We start from the raw sequence: 18,675 nt of genomic DNA, 5'->3' as shown, positions 1-18,675 counted from the left end.
GTGGTCACAGGGCCAGCAGAGCTTCCAAAGCTGTTCTGAAGGCGGCCATTTGTATCAAGACCATGTGATATGTTTGGTGGGTTTCAAGCTTCAGTCTGGGACTCATTTGCAGCTTCTGAAATCTACTTAGTGGGTCGTGAGCAGCATTTTTAAATGAAATTAAAAAGGAGAAAAGATAGTAGAGGGCAGGAAACTAAATCACTATCTTGAAAAGGTATCTGCACTCCCATTGTTCACTGAAGCATTATTCACAATAGCCAAGGGATGGAAACAACCTAGGCGTCCATTGATGGACAAACAGATAAAGAAAGTGTGAGATAGATAGATAGATAGATAGATATGAATGAATATTATATGGCCTTAAAAAGGAAGGAAATCCTGTCCTTTGCAACAACATGGATGAACCTGGAAGGCATTATGCTAAGTGAAATAAACCAGACAGGGGAAAACAAATATTGTATGGAATCACTTGCATGTGGATTTAGAAAGAAAAAAAGAAAGGTCAAAATAAAATGGTGGTTGCCAGGGGTTGGGGGGTTGGGAAAACAGGGAGAGGCTGGTAAAAGGGTATAAACTTTCAGTTACATTATAAGATGAATAAGGTCTGAGGATCTAATGTATAACATGGTGACTATAGTGAATAATACTGTATTGTATAACTGAAATTTGCTGAGGGAGTAGAACTTGAGTGTTCTCATGAAAGAAAGAAAGAAAGAAAGAAAGAAAGAAAGAAAGAAAGAAAGGAAGGAAGGAAGGAAGGAAGGAAGGAAGGAAGGAAGGAAGGAAGGAAAAGGTAAACATGGGAGGTGATGCACATGTTAATTCACCTGATGGTGGGGCGGGATCTTTCACAATGTATATGTATAGCAAATCATCGCACTGTACACTTTAAATATATCACAATTGTATTGGTCAATTATACCTCAATAAAGCTGAAAAAAGGGAGAAGTCTGTAGTACAACTTAAAAAAAAAGAGAAATATTAGGGGTTCCTGGGTGGCTCAGTCAGTTAAGCATCTGACCTTGGCTCAGGTCATGATCTCAAGGTTCCAGAGTCAGAGCCCGGAGCCTGCTTTGGAGTCTGTGTCCCCTTCTCTCTCTGCCCCTCCCCTGCTCACACTCCATCTCTCTCTCAAAAATAAATAAACATTAAAAGATTTTTTTTTTAAAAGAAGCATCCAAAGGCACTGTACATAGTAAGGGTGGGCACTGTTTTGTGAAAATACTTGTTTCAAATACATTTATGGGTGGGTATATATGTATGATACTGAGTCACAAACTTAAGTTTATTATACTTCAGTTATTTTAAGTGTAAGATAAAAGAACCTTGTGTTTCTTTCAGATGATCAGAGGGTAAAAGGAATGAGGACAAACACGAATGTCACTAAGCTCATCAGGTAGCTGGATGGCCCTGCTAGCAGCCAGAGCCCCAAACGGACCTGGGAATGTGGGTGTTGTGGGGGGCAGGAGGGCTGGAAAACAGATCCCTGCCGTCCTGCAGTGGGCGGGGGGTTAAAAGATAATCTTGAAGTCAGAAATTGTGTTTGGTCCTTTTTTATGTCTGTAGTGCTTAGTCCAGCAGCACTAACTGGCAGAGGAAACCCTGAATGAATATTTGTTGAATGAATGCATGGAAATGAGTAAGGTTTACAGATTTTTAAAGGCTCCTCTTAAAAATTCAATTAGGCTTGGAAATGAATCCAAGCAGTCTACATTTATGAAAAGCTTGTTTCCAAACCTTAATTTGCAAATTGGTTTTTGGAACTTCAAACATCATTATACATGGCAGTCGGGATCCCAGGCCAGCCCACAACCACCTTTCTAAGCCCGAGATATATGTGAGGCTAATACTGAGAAGCAAAGTGGCGTTTCCATGGGAAAACTGTGTCCACATCATTCCAGTTAGGAAGGCCAGGAAGCAAATTAGCCTCCAGATGGCAGAGGAGCACCTCCCCTGACCCCAGACCTCTTGCTGCAGCTGGGCTGGCCTCTACAGAGCCACTTCTGATGGGCTAGGAGGGATGTGAGAAGCAACATAAAGTGAGAGCTCATTTCCTATGTAATTTCCTATGTTTCTTTGATTCCACGGTTTTAAACTTTATATGCCCTTCCACATTTGTTACAAAATGTGACACAAGAACAGAACTTTTTCAACATCAGGATATATAAAAGCATACTTCTTTATGGGAAACACGAATCTTAATGGATGAAAGCATGAATATTTACAAGAAACATGGAATTTTGACTAAAGGAAGAGACTTCATGAAGGCTTTGGGGAAATGAGAAAAGTAGTGGTGAAAATATCAGATTGCAAGTGACAGATTCTCTCAGTAAACTTATCAGAAACAAATGACAGAACCTTGAAATCCAAACACCTGAAAGCCCTTCACACCTGCCCTGGAGATAACAGGCTGTATATAGGGCCTGGCATGCAGGAATTTTAATGTGTCTCATAGGGAAAAAGAAAAAAAAAACAACGCATTGCCAATCTTGCTGTGCAGGCAATGAGACGCAGATAAATTATCTGATGCAAATGCAGAGGAATTTAGAAATCATTTTGTTGGGCACCTGTTTTGACATTTAACCTAATACTTCTAAAGCAAAAAGTGCTGAAGTTTCATATGTTCAAATGACTCCAATGAAAAGCACTTGGATGAACTGAGTGTGGTTTAACCAATAATAAGAAATTTAAAGAGGTTTTTTTTTTTCTGTTTTTTTTTTTTTTTTTTTTTTGGCATCAGCACCAAGCTGGAAACTGAAGATTCAAAGATTCAGAATAGTTCTGGCCTGCATGTGAATTGCCATCTCTTGTGGAGAGCACAGGCATGCTCACTATTAGCCTGAGTACAAGGTTAATAATAGAGGGTTGCACAAAACCTATTAGTGCAGAGAGAATATGGGAACCGAGGATGGTGTGTGGAGGAAGGTAATATTTGCTTGGGGCCTTGAAGGACAGTCAGAAGCCGGTGAGGTAGACTGCCTTACCCCAGCCCCACTACCATCCCTTCTCCACCCCACCCCACTCCACCACTTCTCTGGAATCCCAGGTTTCCATGGACTAGTTCAGGAACCACTGATCTTGTTTAATGCCTTTATTCTTCCAGATGATGTGACTGAAGGTAATGGGGGTGTTCCTACTTAGGGAACAGAGTGAGCCATGGCATGGAGGTGGCCTGCATGTGATGAATTTGGGGAAAAGTGAGGGATCTGATTCAGCTGCAGCAGGGGCAGGTCAAAATGGGAAAAAATACTGAAGGCAGATTATAGAGAGTTTTGAATGCCACATTAAGGAGAGTGGATCCCATTCTTAAAGGTGGGTGGGGAGGGATGGGATGAGAGAGGGAAGAGAGACTGAGGTCAGGACCAGATGGGAGGCAATTAGAATCGTCCAGGTGATAGGCAATAACTGTTAAAATTCAGGAAATGATAAAGTGAGTGAAGGGTGAGAGAGACATGGAGAAGTAAAGTGATAGAACCACAGGCATGATGGAGTGGGAAAACTCGGACAGCTCAGAACTAGGAGCTGCGAGAGAGACACAGGACATTGGTGTGTGTGAATGCATACAGGCTGGGCTCTTTTCCAGCATTCCAGGCCCTGTTGTTGACCAGCTGTGTAACACTGGGCAGACCCTTCACTACTATGTGCATCAGTGTCCTCCTCTGAAATAAAGGCATTAAAAAAGACCAGTGGCTTCTGAACTGTTCCATGGAGATCTAGGATTCCAAGCAAGTTTTGGTGGAGTGGGCAGAGTGGCGTGGGGTGGAGAAGGGATGGGGAGTGGAGTGGAGGTAAGCAGTGGGGTGTGAGTTGGGAGCGCAGTAGGGGAGAGGTCTAGGTCCTGAACCACCCATTCAACCAGAACATCTCTTTTACTTAACAGAATTCCTTGTAGGGTCAAATTTGCTTAAAACAAAAACAAAAACCAAACAAAAAGCAAAAACAACTCATTTGATAACCACTGGCCTGTAGAGATAACCTCCAAAACCCCTCTGAGCTCTCACACTTGAGAGATCACACTTATTGAGAGGGGTGATCCAAGAGATCTGCTAATGCAGGGGAGGCAGGTCTCATTTTCAGGCCCCCATAGAGCTCCTCCGTTTATTTGATTAACTGTTGCACAAATGCTGGAACAACTGGAACAAGAATTGTCATGCTGAATCGGTGCCAAAACTCTCAAAAATGGGAAAGATTTACTGAAAGCCCATTTGGTATTCTTACTCTTGTGCGGTACCTTTTCCCAAGACCCAGTATGTTTTCCAAACCTCATAAACACCAGCATGCAAAGAGCTCTTGCCTGCAGTACAAAGGCACTGGCTTCCTCTGGCTTTGGGTAAGTTGAGTTACCCCTCTGGGTTTCGTCTCCTCGTCTATAGAATGAGAACATCACAGCAAACAATCCTAGAGGCCCCTTCTAGCTTTAACATTCCAGGGTTTCATGATTCTAAACCTTGGAGCCTGTTATCTGAACAATTCCCTGATCAATTGCATGTGCTCTCAATCTTGTTCGGTCACAGTCAGATGGTCAGTATATTAAGGGCTTTGGGCTGTTGACTTTAAGGATTGGGCAATGTGTGCTTTAGCCAAGATCTCTGATTCCTGCAAATGGATCATTCTGAGCAAAGGGCTCAGGTCTAAATTAACAGCAGATCTTCAGAAACACAATACTCTGTGGATCCGTATTTGCAGGAGAGAAACCCTGTGTCTAGGTATCACCCTTGCAAATGGTCTACAAACCACCACAGAAATGGAAACGAGGAAAACCAATTGGAACAACCACAAAGTTTAGACCAGAAAGTTTCATACAGGTCTGAAATTTACACACTGCCTGCCAGCCTGCGCCTCCTGATTTCTCCTCTCCTGTCCTCTCCCTCTCCCACAATTAATTTTTTTCTTTTCTCCTCTCTTTCTCTGTCTCTTTTAACAACAATTCCTTTGTAAAAAGAAAGAAAGAAAAAAAAAATTAAAGCGAAGAGGCAAAGTGAGCACTCACTGGGAAAGCGCGGCCAGGCTGCGTCTTCCCTGCAATCCGGATCCCCCGAGCATGCCTGTAGCTGGAAGGGGTGGCGGGCTGCTGGAGGTGCTGAGACTCTCCTGGCGGTCAGGGCGTGGGCCGGGCTCCCGGAGGTGCCATGTTTTCTGTGGCTGAAATGCAGTGTGCAGGATGCTCCCGTGTTCTCCCTTTGTGTTAACACTTTGGTCTGTCCCTGTGACGAAAGTCTGGGCTTGTCCTCAGCCAAATCTACTCCTCCCCACCCTTTCCCTCCGCATAGGATCATCAGAGAGCTGATTGTTATTTTTTACTGTAATCTCTCTAATAGAGGCCCATCCTGTTTAGACTATAAAGGGCGCAGATTGCTTGGAGATTTCCAGACTGTTATTAGTGGGTGGTAGGGGTCAGGATTCTCAGGAGCTTTCATGATGAAGACTTTATGTGATTAATTACAAACAATTATTCCAAGGTAGAGAACTAGTCAAAAGAAAAGACACTGATCCATGTGCTCAGCCTTTTGGAAAACAGTTGATCATGAGATCACTTGCGTGCCCCATCCCACTCTAAAGAGATCAACAGAAATCAGCCCACCAAAAAGTTCACATGGGTGCAGTTCTCAGGCCCTCATTCTGAGCTCTGTTCTCAATTAGCATGGGTGTAGGTGCTTTCCAAAGCAAACAGTTCCCACTGAGAAATCAAATCTGAGAAACTCCTCTTATCTCTTTTATCCAGGGAAAGATGGCTGCATGATATAAAATGCGAAGCAAAGGCAAAGGGAAGAGAGAAGGCTCTATCAGTGATCTGCTGGGTTATATGGGGTGTTTGTAAAACGAGGGCAACAGCCTGCTTAGGAACATGTTGCAACAGTCTGCCTGGTCTGCACCTATCGCACTCTGGTGTGGTGATCTCATCAGCCAAGCCAGGCAAGGGAGCCTGGTCACCCACAGCTTGGGAAGCAACCAAATTCCAGCCCCTGAGGAGGGGGTGGTGTTGATTCTATCTGGAGACGACATTCCCTCTGGGCTTGAGTTATTAGTATGTTTTTTCATCTGTAACAGGCAAAGATCGGATTGGTGCCGGTGAACACGGATGCATAGGGCTTTCTGTCAAATGAGTAGAACGACTCAGATCTCTAGAACAGAAGGTGATTGAGAAGAGTCTTTTGGTAAATAGCAGGAGAAGTCACCAACTCCACACACTGAGAGCCCCCTTCACAGAATGAAACACATCTTTGAGAGCTATAGCTTCGTGTCACAAGCAAGGGTGCAGAAGCACAGAGCGTTTGAACAGTTTGCCCAACGTCAGGCAGCAGAGGCACAGCATTGACCCTTGTGGTCAACGTAGTGAAGCTTCATTCAGTTAGGTTAAATGCTCTTGTCATTTCAAGCAACTAGAAAAGTTTGGTTGTTTTCCTGCTTAAATACTATGCTGTCATCAAAGTCAGAGTTTATAGAGTAAATACAGTTGAATGAATTTCAGAGTGAACTATCTCCATATATCATGACATATACACATTTAAACATCTCTCTGATTATATATATTGTCACTCAACATATGCTGACTATATAAAGTGCATGAGACATTCATAAAAATAGAGCTATGTCTGCTTCAACAGAATTCTCATTGTCTTGGCTTGAGTTTATGGCTCCAGAGCTGAGATAGAAACATGTATTGGGGAATTTTGCTGTGCCTCTTTCTACCCAATTTTGCCCATTGTTTTTTTGTTTGTTTGTTTTTTGCCTTCACCAAGCTCAGTGTTCTGCTGTGTTGGGCAGAATGATGTTCCTCCCAAGGACATCCATGTCCTAATCTCCATAATTTATGAATATGTACAATATGCAAAAAGGACTTTGTGGCTGTAGTTAAGTTACAGGCATCGAGATAGGAACATGATCTTGGATTCTCCAGATGTGTGTTCAATCTAACTACATAAGTCTTTAAAGTCGGAGAGCCCTCTCTGGTTGTGGTCAGAGAGAGACGTGACTACAGCGGAATGGCCAGGGAGAGATGACATTCCTGGCACTGAGGATGGAGGAAGGGAGCCAAGAGGCCAAGATTGAGGGCAGCCCCTAGAAGCCAGAAAGGAAAGGAAATAGATTCTCCCCTAAAGCCTCCAGAACCATGCAGCCCTGCCCACACCTCAATTTTGGCCCTCTGAATGTGTGTTGGGACTTGGAACCTCTAGCATGGTAGATAATCGGTGTGTGCTATTTGAAGCCACTGAGCTTGTCATTTATTTGTTACAGCAGTGATAAAAAATTAATAAATACATTTGCTTTTGGACCTCCTTTGACCTTGGGAATTCATTTCAGCTCCTGACTTCCCCCTCCTCCCAATACACTCCAATTTTAAGGTGGCAAGCATAGTTTTGGTATATTTGGAACAAGCTCATAAAATGAATAGCTTAAAAAATTCTGTGATTTTTCCAGGCCAGTGTTCTCTCTCTCTCGATCTCTTTCAACACACACACACACACACACACACACACACACACACACACACACCTTACTCTCCATGGAGGAGAGCAAGAATTTACTAATCTTCCACTAATACACTGACATTCATGTACTAAAAGTATGCTAATGGCGAGCTGAATAAAGGATATCCACCAAGCTCTTTTCCTAGCCCTAGAGATAAGAAGAGGGAAATTATGCACACTCTTTGTTGACTCCTTGTTACTAATGGAATGCATTTGGGAAGTAACTGTCTGTCTTCAGTCTGTGATAGTAAATCTAGCAGGTGTCATAACTGGTGCTACTGAGTAGTGTACTGACATGGCAACAGTGAAGAGAGAAGGCAGTTTGGGACCTTGGTCAGATACTGGTGGGCAATAGGAAAAGCACAAAAGCCAACGAAAGGGAGACTGGATACATTTGAGAGGCAGGGAGAGAAGTAAATCATGAGCTGAGGGCAAGGCTGGAGTAGACAATAACTTCTAGATAGCCCTTTGGGGTCCAGCTAGCTGGTGCTGGAGAGGCAAGATGAGAGGAACGAGGAAGAAACACACCAAAAGCTAATGTGCTCTCACTTTGTAGCACAGACATGGGTACTCAGAGTCCTGCTTCCAGAACTGGTCTCTGAGAATGGGATTAATGGTCATTCACTGGCACCATGAACAACAGAGGCAATCATGCATATGTCAGCAAGATAGTGGTGACATTTCATGTCTTCTTTACTAGGGAAAATGGAAGTCTGGGCCAGTCTCAAACTACTCATGGCATCCTCCTTTTCTGGATACTTTATTTTTTATCAAAGGTTTGAAGGAAGTCAGTGGAATAGAAAGGAATAGCTCCTACCACAGGGTGGTCTTTTATTAATAAAATCTGATTTAAAAAAATAACTTCATGGAGGTAGGAGACTGGACCACATGATCTGTTCCAGACTTTACAGCCTGCAGTGGTTGTTTAGAACAGCTTCTACCTTGGAACAATTCCCTAGGGAAAAGTGAGGTATGTGGGAAGTGCCTGTGTACTGCCCTAATGCACTTTAGACACACACACACACACACACACACACACACACACACACACACACACAGAGTTTCCTACAGAAACTCAAACCCTGAAGAAATCTACTCCCTTGAGAGACAACAGTTCAATAATTTAAAAGAGATTTTTAAAAAGCCTCTTGAAAAATATTTTCTTATAAAGAAATCCCTAGACTCTATACTCTTAGAATGAGGCAAAATATATTGCCTAAACGACTGCTCATCAAGGAGTGGATAGGAATGGGGTTCCTGAGTGGCTTAGTTGATTAAACACCCAACTCTTGATTTTAGCTCAGGTCATGATCTCATGGGTTTTTGAGTTTGAGCCCTGTGCTGGGCTCTGTGCTGACAGCTGATAGGCTGCTTGAGATTCTTTCTCTCTGCCCCTCTCCCTTCCTCTCACTGTCTCAAAAAAAAGGAGGGGGAGTGGATAGGAATGGAAGTGAAGGGGTTAACTACATATCTGTAGGCAGATCCTCTTTCCTTCTTTCCATGGGCCTCTTATATTTTTCCCTCCATGGCTGATGGCATCTCACTATCCCCATGGCACTGAACATGTTCACTTGAATGATATTGCTTTGCATTGTCCTGTGATCTTGCATTTTAATGGGTCCTCCTAAGAAAACTTCCCATGAAATATTCCTCCCTTTATCCATGTCCCATCACAGAATTTACAGACTCCTTTCCTCTCTTTCTTCTTCTTTCTACCTTCCAGTAACGTCTTTTCCTTGACTTCCCTGCCCCATTGCATCTTTGCTAATGTCTTCCTAGTTCCTGCTGTGTCTTCCTCTAGGGATCCATAGTGGGCTGGGTGGGGGTGGAGGAATGAATGGACTGTTCTGCAAAGTCATCCTTTACCCTCACCCTATCCTTCCTGTGTAACTCGCTGTCCTTAACTAGGATCCTTGTGGCCTTTGCTGACGCATTCTCTGCCTAGTCTTGGTGTGATCTATCTGTAGGCCTGTACAGTGTCTTCTGTGTTACACTCTTATCTCTCACAATGGCGGCCATGTAGTTTTGTCCCAACATGTTCTTGCCTCACCCCTCCTCACTTACCACTATTTGAATTTTTACAACAAGCCAGTCACCCAGGGAAATGCTGTAGGGGATCCAAAGATGAGGAGGTCAGACTCAGAGGGAGGTAAGGTATGTATACAAACACTGTGATACAAGATAGAAAGTGAACGACACTCTGAAGGCAGTGGGGCTAAAGTGCTGTGCTTCAAAACGGCATCCTGTGATCAATGCCCCAGTGTTTAATCACTCTTATGCTCAATTTATTCTGTTACTGAACTTCACTTCCTGTTGCTGAAATAGAAACCCACTTATCTCTATCAGGGCCACAGGTACTAAATCATGCTTTAGCCTCATCTTTTCTAGGCTACGCGCCAGTGCCTATTTTCCATTCTTTTAATATCAGCCTGAAATATAACAACTCTTCAAGCGGGAAACCAAAATTGGACATAATAAAGGCTTGACCAAGGCTGAATGTGCCTGGATGAGGGCCCAGTGCTGCCTGCCACGTTCCTGTTAACACGTCTTGAACATCATTTTCGCACTGATAATAGCATCTCGTACAGAGATCATTCATTCATTTCTGTGCTAAATCCAGGATTCTTTTTATTCCTCTCCAGATCTGTTGCTTTGTCAGCCTATTTCCAGCATTTATTGTAAAGGTGGTTTTGTTGTTATTATTTGACCTTAACATAGAGAGCTTCATACTGTTTTCAGAGGCCCATTTTTCAACTCTTTCAGGATATTCTGTACTGTATTTTTCTTGTTGAAGGTCTTAGTAACTGAGGGACACAAAACCTGATTTCAGGAAGGGAGAGAAAGGTCTTTCAAAGCCCACCTTTCTGAATTTCAGTACCTGGGAAGTCTATCTATTTGAGGCAACATGAAGTTCAAGGTTCTAGATTGTACTAACAGTGGGTTTCTATATTTCTTTCTCTGCTTGCTAGGCTGTGAGCTCCTTGAGGAGGGGTACTGTCCCCAACCATCTTTTTGACTCTTCCCTTGTTCTAGTTATCACAGTGCCTGGTGGAGAGCAGGCCTTCTGTATTATGTACTGCATAAATGAATTCGTGCATGTGGCTTCATAATGAGCAAATAACTACTTTGACCATGTGGATTTATTTTTTTCTGTAGTTGAGTCAAGACAGAAGGATAAGTGATGTGAATGGTGGCCTGGCCTCAAGTTTCATGGTGCTTACCACTAGAATTGAGATGTATCTTGGTGTGTCTGAGTGGCAAAGTGGGTCTGGGTTGGGGGAGAATTGCATGGAGGTCTGGGGAGTTATTTGCTGTCACATGCCTGAACCCAACCCTATTGCCCCCTGTCTGTGCCCTGAGGAAATGTAAACTGCAGGGAAGCTGAAGCCATTTTCCACAAGGTGTCTGCTGAGTCTAGGCCAAGCTTTGGTGCCTGAGTGACAAAGGGTAACAGAGCAGAAGACAGGGTCACCACCCCTACTTCTGTTCAGGGCACAGCATGGTTCTGGAATTCTGGAGGACTGAAGGGAATACAGGGCCACTTTGGTACCTTGAAAGTCCGGAGCGCAAGGACACCAGACAGTGCCTTTGACACAGAAGCCCAGGGTCTTAAGGTGGGTCTCAGGGTCTCAGAAGTTTTCTGCTTTTATCCAACAAAGCTGTTCCTTCTCCTTTTGCCTAGAATGCCTTTTAAAATTCCCTCTGCTTCTCTGAATCCTAGTGATTCCTTAAGAACCAGTGTCTAGCCCCACCTCTATAAAGTCTTACTGCATGTGACTTTACTTCCTTTTACTTGGCCATCTCAGGAGGAAAGAGGAGATTATGTGAGCCTACGCTTGTTTGCGTGCATTTGAGAAAAGAGTTATGTTTTCAGGTATGAGTCAGCCCCTCCAGCTCACTTGTTGTGAGGCTCCCCATTTCTGTTTAAACTCTTTCACCACAATTATTTAGATCTACTTTCTAAGCTCTTTTTTTTTTTTTTTTTTAAATCTGGGTTTTTTAAAACCAGCTATTCTTTTTTTCCTGGGGAGAAAAGTTTCTATCTTAAGGGGATCATGTCTCCAACTCTCCCTCTGCTCTCTAGCTTGAAACACATCTTTAAAAACAATGAAATAGTGCTTGGAAATAGGGTTCTAGCAACAGTTGCTTGACTGAATGGTTGCTGGTACACATCTGTAAAATCCTGGTTCTGGTCTCAGTGAAAATAGTTACATACACCCTATATAATTCTAGGAAAGAAGTATGCAAGGAAGGATATGATTTCTACCCAAAGGAAATTGAATCTAGGCCATAGTGATATGCTTTAGAATGCAGAATTTGTTGTCCATAGATACAAGTGAACTGGAAGGAAATTAAGAAACTATCATGAGGACTCTAAGAATTCTAGTGTAAGAGAAAAGGTCAAATCTTCAAAGGAAACATGTTAGTTCATAAGCCACAGAATTCTCAGTGTGTATCACTCTTGTTCAAAGTATCCAAATATTTCCATGACCATAAATTTATTTGCTGGTGTCCACTTTCTGCATCTGGATATTAAATTTACATGTGGCTTTTACAGCTGGAATCAAATCCAGATTTTTTTTTTGTTGTTGGGGGTGGGTCAGGCCTGGATTAGAGCATGTATTTGTTCTTATTGCTAGAGAAATAGTTCATCATGTGTTTTGGATACTTCGGGTATAGTGTTTACTATTTATATTATATAAATGACACTTTAGGTACTGTCCTATTTTGTAATTCATAGATTACACAAACCAGTACATGATTATGATACCGGTCTATGGATAGAAATGGATACCTGCTCAGAAGCTTATTTCTTCACTGTTCATGTGTATATATCTTTTCTCACCAAATAAATTATAACCTTTTTGCTGGCGAGGATATTTCATAACACCTTGCTGGTACCTGATACAGCCTCGAACATTGCTAGTCATACAGCAGATACTCAACAAATACTGCTTTTTGCTCTCTGGGTTGAAGAGAGATAAAAATGGAACAGAGATGCCACACCAATAAGGCATGCTGGCTGTTCCTCCTAGAGGTTTCCCCAGAGTGGTCTTTTTTGGAGTATTCAGTACAATACAGGATCTAGAAGCTTTGCTGCACCAGTAGGTGGGAGTTCTTCAAGTTGATAGGTCTCGGGAAGACCGAGGGCTTCCAGACTCACAAGACACCGATGTGGACATCAGAATGCTAATTAATACCAGTTAATTAAGAGAACGAATGATCTCCCTCTTCAGTGCCTGGAGAGCACCATTCCCACCATTCCCCAACCCATGATGTCAGGAAGCCTACCAGTCACCAGAGATTGCTTCATGGATAATGAAGTCAGAGCAAAGGGAGGTGAAATCGGCATGAGGAATATTTTACCTAAGCCAAGGGAGGGCATGAACAAACACCTCTCTCAGTGGAGAGAATGCTTTTCATGACACAAGATTGAATGAACCCACAGTTTGAAAGTCTTTCTTATTTGGATAGTCCAATGCCATTGCCAAACCTGGCCTTGGACTTGGCACTCACATAAACCTCTTCTATTGGCCCGTTCTTTGTAGAGACTTCCTAATACACAGATGAGCTGGACTGAATATTCGTGTCCTTGAAAAATTCATATGTTGAAATCCTAAGCCCCAATGTGATGGTATTAGGAGGTGGGGCTTTTGGGAGGCAACTGAAGGTCATGAAGGTGAAGTCCTCACGAATGGAATTAGTGTCTGTACAAGAAGAGACACAAGAGAGTTTGCTTTTTCTATCTCTCTCTTCGACAAGTGAGGATACAACAAGAAAATGACCAACTGCAAATGAGGAAGCGGGCACTCACTAGATACTGGATCTTCCAGCACCTTGGAGTTCCTAGCCTCCAGAACTGCAAGAAATAAATGTTTGTTGTTTAAGCCATTGGTCCATAGTGTTCTGTTTGAGCAGCCCCAAATGACTAAGACAACAGATTACAGTTGTTACACTTGCTTGCATCTGGGAGACCTAATGGAATTAAACACTTATGTGTGTTGAATTCATTGATTTTATTATAAACGTTCTTTTCTAGAATTTTTGGATGCCCTTATGGTGGCAGCTTGACATAGGAGATTAGAAATAGACTAGGTGAAAGCTTGTCAGCTTTAAGATGTTACTTTGTTTTTAATGTTACTGAAAAATGAAATCAAGCTGTCATTAGGATCAAGGCAGGAAAAGCAAATAGAGCTCTTTTTTTATTCATTAATTTATAGACTAGAACCAGGCAGGTTTTTCAGTGAAAACTTTAATTTAAAAAAATCATATCCATTTTTCTCATTTAAAAGTCAAAATCTATCTGGAAAGCTTTTTAATCTTAAGACCTCATGAAGACAACAAAGAAAAGAAAATAGATAATACTTATGCAAAAGATAATGGACACATTTTAAATTTGAGATCCAATGATCTGAAATATGCATCCATTTTTATTTTTATTTTTATTTATTTATTTTTTAAATGTTTTATTTATTTCTAGGAGAGAGAGAGACAGCGCGAGCAGGGGAGGGTCAGAGAGAGAGGGAGTTACAGACTGAAACAGGCTCCAGGCTCTGAGCTGGCGGTCAGCACAGAGCCTGACGCGGGGCTCGAACCCATGAACCGCGAGATCATGACCTAAGCGAAAGTCGACGCTTAACTGATTAAGCCACCCAGGCGCCCCACGCATCCATTTTTTTTTTTAAAGTGTTTATTTTGAGAGGGAGCATGTATGCACTCATATGCACAAGTGGAGCAAGGGCAGAGAGAGAGAGAGAGAGAGAGAGAGAGGACCTCAAGCAGGCTCCATGCTGTCAGTGCAGAGCCTGATGCAGGACTCAGTCCCACAAACCCATGAAATCATGACCTGAGTCAAAATCAAGGGACACTTAACTGACTGAGCCCCCCCAGGCACCCCTGCATCCAGCTTCTAGAACACATTGAAGGGTAGGTAGAGTGCTGATGTAATCTGAGATTCTCTGAAGTATTTTAGAATTCAGTGTCTTTCTAGGATAACTTCAACCTATCTTGCCTTCGGACTCTTCCTCAGTGGATGTAAGAATTAGAAACTAAATTAAAAATTAAAAGATACATGGGGCGCCTGGGTGGCTCAGTTGGTTAAGCATCTGACTTCAGCTCAGGTCATGATCTTGTGGTTTGTGAGTTTGAGCCCCCTGTCGGGGTTTGTGCTGACAGCTCAGAGCTTGGAGTCTGCTTTGGATTCTCTGACTCCCTCTCTCGCTGCTATTATTATTCTAATAATTTTTTTGTCTTGGTTCATCACTACCTCATAATACTAGAAAAAAATCCACTATTTAGAGTTTAAACTTGAGACTCAACTTGTATGTTAAACACTCTTTTATTTCAAAAGGAATGTTGACAAATGCTATCCTGAGGTTGGCTCTACCCCTCACCTACTTCTGCCTATCCTCCCGGATTAACTGAAGAAGTTCACTCCTTTGGACAACAGATTTGGTCTTCCATTAGAGAGATTTTTTGATTATATAGTTTGTTCACTGCTGCATTCTTTAGGGTTTGGTATGAACCCTATCACTTGATAACTATCAGATCTTACAATGCAAGTATTATTAGGAGTTTGAGTATTAGAGTAAACAGGGTAACTAAAGGGAATTGATTCTTAGCATATTAATGTCATTTGCCTCCATGGTGCAACTTAAGCATAATGATAAAAACTATATGAGGTAGAACTCCAAGTATCGTTAATAATCAGAGAAATACATGAAGTTTTTGTTTTTGTTTTTGTTTTTGTATCTCTAGGAAAAAGATAGGGAGTCAAAAGTCCAGTGGCCCAGCAAGGTAGTAATGAAGCCCCAAGGAAGATATGGATGGTATTTGGAGAACACCAGGAAGATCAATAACATTTCTGCCTCCCTATAAATATCTTAGCAAACTGAGCAAAATCTGCCTTGGTACATAGCTATGAATTGAAGTAGCTGTTTATTCATCCATTTATTCAACATTATGTACTGGTCTTTGGGGAAATAAAAGTAAGATGTAGTTTTTAATCTAGAGTTGCTCTTAATTTGGTGGGTTAAACAGACATAAGAACAAATACACATATAAAATAGTAATAATTAATATAACTAATTAATATCAATAATAATATAATAATTCACATGCATTTAAAGAGCCATGGGAGACTCAAGGTGGGAAGTCACTTTGACAGGGTGCCTTTTGGAAGGGGTTTTCCAGAGGATGAGAGTTCAGCTGGGCCTTCCAGCTGTGTAAAAGTTCACCAGTTATAGGAGTTTGGGGAGGGGAAAGACAGTGGTGTAGAAGATCACAGAATCCCACTGAGTCTGAGGATCTTTGCTAACTTACATGCAAAACCACACAAGTAAGTGGCTGACAGCAGGGTTTTATTTTGATTGGGATAAAGCCATCATTTTAAATCTTTGGAATTGTCTCCTTAATTCACAACCAAGGGAAAGGGAAGATAAAATGGCTTTGCTTTTTTTTTTCCCCTAATCTGCAGCTGAGGTCACAAGCCCTCTGCAAGGGTGAAAGGCTCTAGGTAGAGTGGCAGGTAACCTTTTACAGCATTTTTCCTGTGCCTGAGTTTTGGAAGCCTAGAATGCCTGAAGGCCCGTCAGATCACATGAGATAGCTGAGTACGAAGTATGAAAATTCCTTTGGAACCCAGTATATGACCAGAATGAAACTTACAACCCCACATAAAGTAAAATAGAAGTGAATCCGATTTCCTGAATCATGCAGGCACCTCTACATAATAAACACGTCATGTGAACCAACGTGCTTTGCATGCGGCAACTGATCATACTTAATTTAATTTTCTCAGGCACCCTGAGGAGTGTTAGTTCTATCTGACAGATGAGAAGATCCAGATCTGCTCAGCTTTTATCCAGTGTGTCCCCTTTTATCCTTGATCTAAAAGGTATTTTTGTAGAGACGGAGGCAGTTATGTGGGCTGGGCACAGCATAATGCAGAGGAAAAAACACCAGCATTGGAATAAATGACACAATTTCCAGATTTGACCTGGCCACAGACTGTGTGCTCTTGGACATGTTAGCAAGTCTGGGTTCAATGACTGGATTTTCAAACTCTTTTCAGATAATGTAGGAGAGAGAGTCTTAATTTCTGACCATATAACCCAATGGGATGCCAGAATACATCTCTCTTAGCAGTATTTTTGCACTCAGGCAGAGTTCCCATGGAAAACCAGCTCCTTTCTGTAGGGGACGCCTCCCCAGTTTAGCTCTATCACAGCTCTGACAAATGCCACAATGAGATAGAACTTATATTCATGCTCCTGTGATGTGAGACACTTAGAAATGAAAGCATTAGGAATTTCCATCCTGCCTCAGCCCTGAGTTTACAAAATTTCATTCTGTTTGCTTCATAACCCACGGAGCTTCTGTAGCAATGATACTCTCCCTGGGTAGCCAGCATATACTCTGAGGATGCTGGCTCAGAAAACAGACAGATATTTGGCTTTCATGGTTGGGTAGGAAGAATTATAGGCTCTTAAAAGGGGAGTAGCAGGAAGGAAGGACATCAGATATCAACTCTTTCTATATCGTAATTTTTGCCCAAGGCCCCTCAATGGTAGTTTCTCATCTTCTTCATCAAGGGAGGAGAAATGGTGGGTGAATATTAGGTCCCTCAAATGGGCCCCATTGAAAAAAATCAAGATTTACACAACAGTTGATTAGAGAAACAGAAGGACTGCTCAAGGAAGGAGTGGGCAGAGGTGTACATCTACTAGTGTTGCCAATCGTGCCTGGGGGAAGATGCAGTGTAATTGTACCTGCTGAGGCTTTGTGTCTTTGAATCAGCACTATAACCCATCATCTCATCCTGCTTGGCTGTTTGTTCACTTCCTGCCAATTTATTTTCCCTGTTAGTCTCTTGAGATCCCCAGAAAGACCTGCCAACAGTGCAAAGTTTTCTGTGGGAATCAAAAATGGGTTGACTGATGCTCTTCCAAGTAGGTACAGTAGAGTGACTAGCTCCAGAAAGAAAGGACCTTTTCATGATCTCGTTGTTGGTGCCTGCTCTGGGAGTTAGCATAGCTTTCATTTGCAGAACGCCCCCTCCCCCTCCTTTTTGCAAAATTCACACTGGACTACATGACCCAGGTTAGCCTTAGGCAAATAAAAAGCACACATTGAGCAATCTCCTGGCAACTTATCAGTTGGATTCCTAAATGGTACAGGAAAATGGAAGCTAGTGAAGATGTGATACGCGATAGTCCATGTCACCCACAATGGAAAATATGAACATTGGAAGAATTTCCTATTCTAAACAATGTGTAGTTTAAAATACATTCTCTGGAGACTCTCCTGAATGTACAGGCTTATGGCTGCTATTTATAGTGGCTGATGTGTACTTTACCAAGATTTTTATTCCAACAAAGGAACTGTATGTGATGTAGGGAGTTATTAAAATGGAAAATAAACTCTCACATTTTAACTTGGTCAGTTGGTACTAGTCTCAAATGCAATGTCAGATCTCACCAACCTAGACTAAATGGAAGAAAGGCCCATACAAATTATGGGGTATTTAAAAGGAATTTAGTTTTGAAAGTATGTTCAAAACTGGTGACTTCTGCCATGCTAAGAAAACATCGGAAACTTGTTTAACAATTGTATACCTAAGGGTGATTTTATAATTAGCAAATTAAGCTTTTAAAAGTAAGTGAATGTTTCCAAAGTTCTTTAAAAATTATATTCTTACAAAACTGCTGATGAACACTGCTTACTAGGTAGCACACTAGTGAAAAGAACTTATTATATTTACAAAATATGCACATTATTCCTCTTTAATCTCATTCATGATGAATGAGAATCCACTTAGACTGCCACTACTACATCATTCCAACATGCTCATGTTGCCATTGCAGTGGTACTTTCTTGTAACGCTGCTAAGGACTTTGGGGAAAATGAAGGTCAAGAACTTCCCTAGAAGACTTCAAAGCAATAGATTTCCCTTGACTAAGAATTTAGAATAGTCTGTAAGGATTCCTGTCGACCACTCCCACCTGGCCAAATGAAGGCTACAAATGCAGATCTCTTATATCTGACTGGTCAGTGAAAAAACCAATGGGCAGAATCGATAGAGTCAACATCCATATTTGATAGCCTTTGTTACATTTTTATTTGATTTTGATGAAAATTCTTTATTTGTAGAGAATTCTTGATTTGTAATACTTCTCCAAGGTTCCCAACCTTAGACAGCAGAAGG

General features: G+C 41.9%; 1 protein-coding gene across 4 annotated transcripts in view; it reads right to left on the bottom strand.

Moving 5' to 3' along the window:
* CALD1 (caldesmon 1) overlaps positions 1–18,675 on the bottom strand; it is a 183,524-nt gene that overhangs the window by 68,542 nt on the left and 96,307 nt on the right. Inside the window, exon 1 of one of the 4 annotated variants that reach the window (XM_039243898.1) lies at positions 4,991–5,220. The exons of the other annotated variants lie outside the window; for them this stretch is intronic. Coding sequence (XP_039099829.1) covers positions 4,991–5,043 — 53 coding nt within the window. The 5' untranslated portion in view covers positions 5,044–5,220. Of the gene's footprint in view, positions 1–4,990; positions 5,221–18,675 lie in introns of those variants that run through there. 4 annotated transcript variants of the gene reach the window in all.

The sequence above is a fragment of the Hyaena hyaena genome, unplaced genomic scaffold, assembly GCF_003009895.1.
Source record: "Hyaena hyaena isolate Hyena2069 unplaced genomic scaffold, ASM300989v1 scaffold_8, whole genome shotgun sequence".
Classification (NCBI taxonomy): Eukaryota; Metazoa; Chordata; class Mammalia; order Carnivora; family Hyaenidae; genus Hyaena; species Hyaena hyaena.
This window is presented reverse-complemented; position numbering and strand designations above follow the sequence as displayed.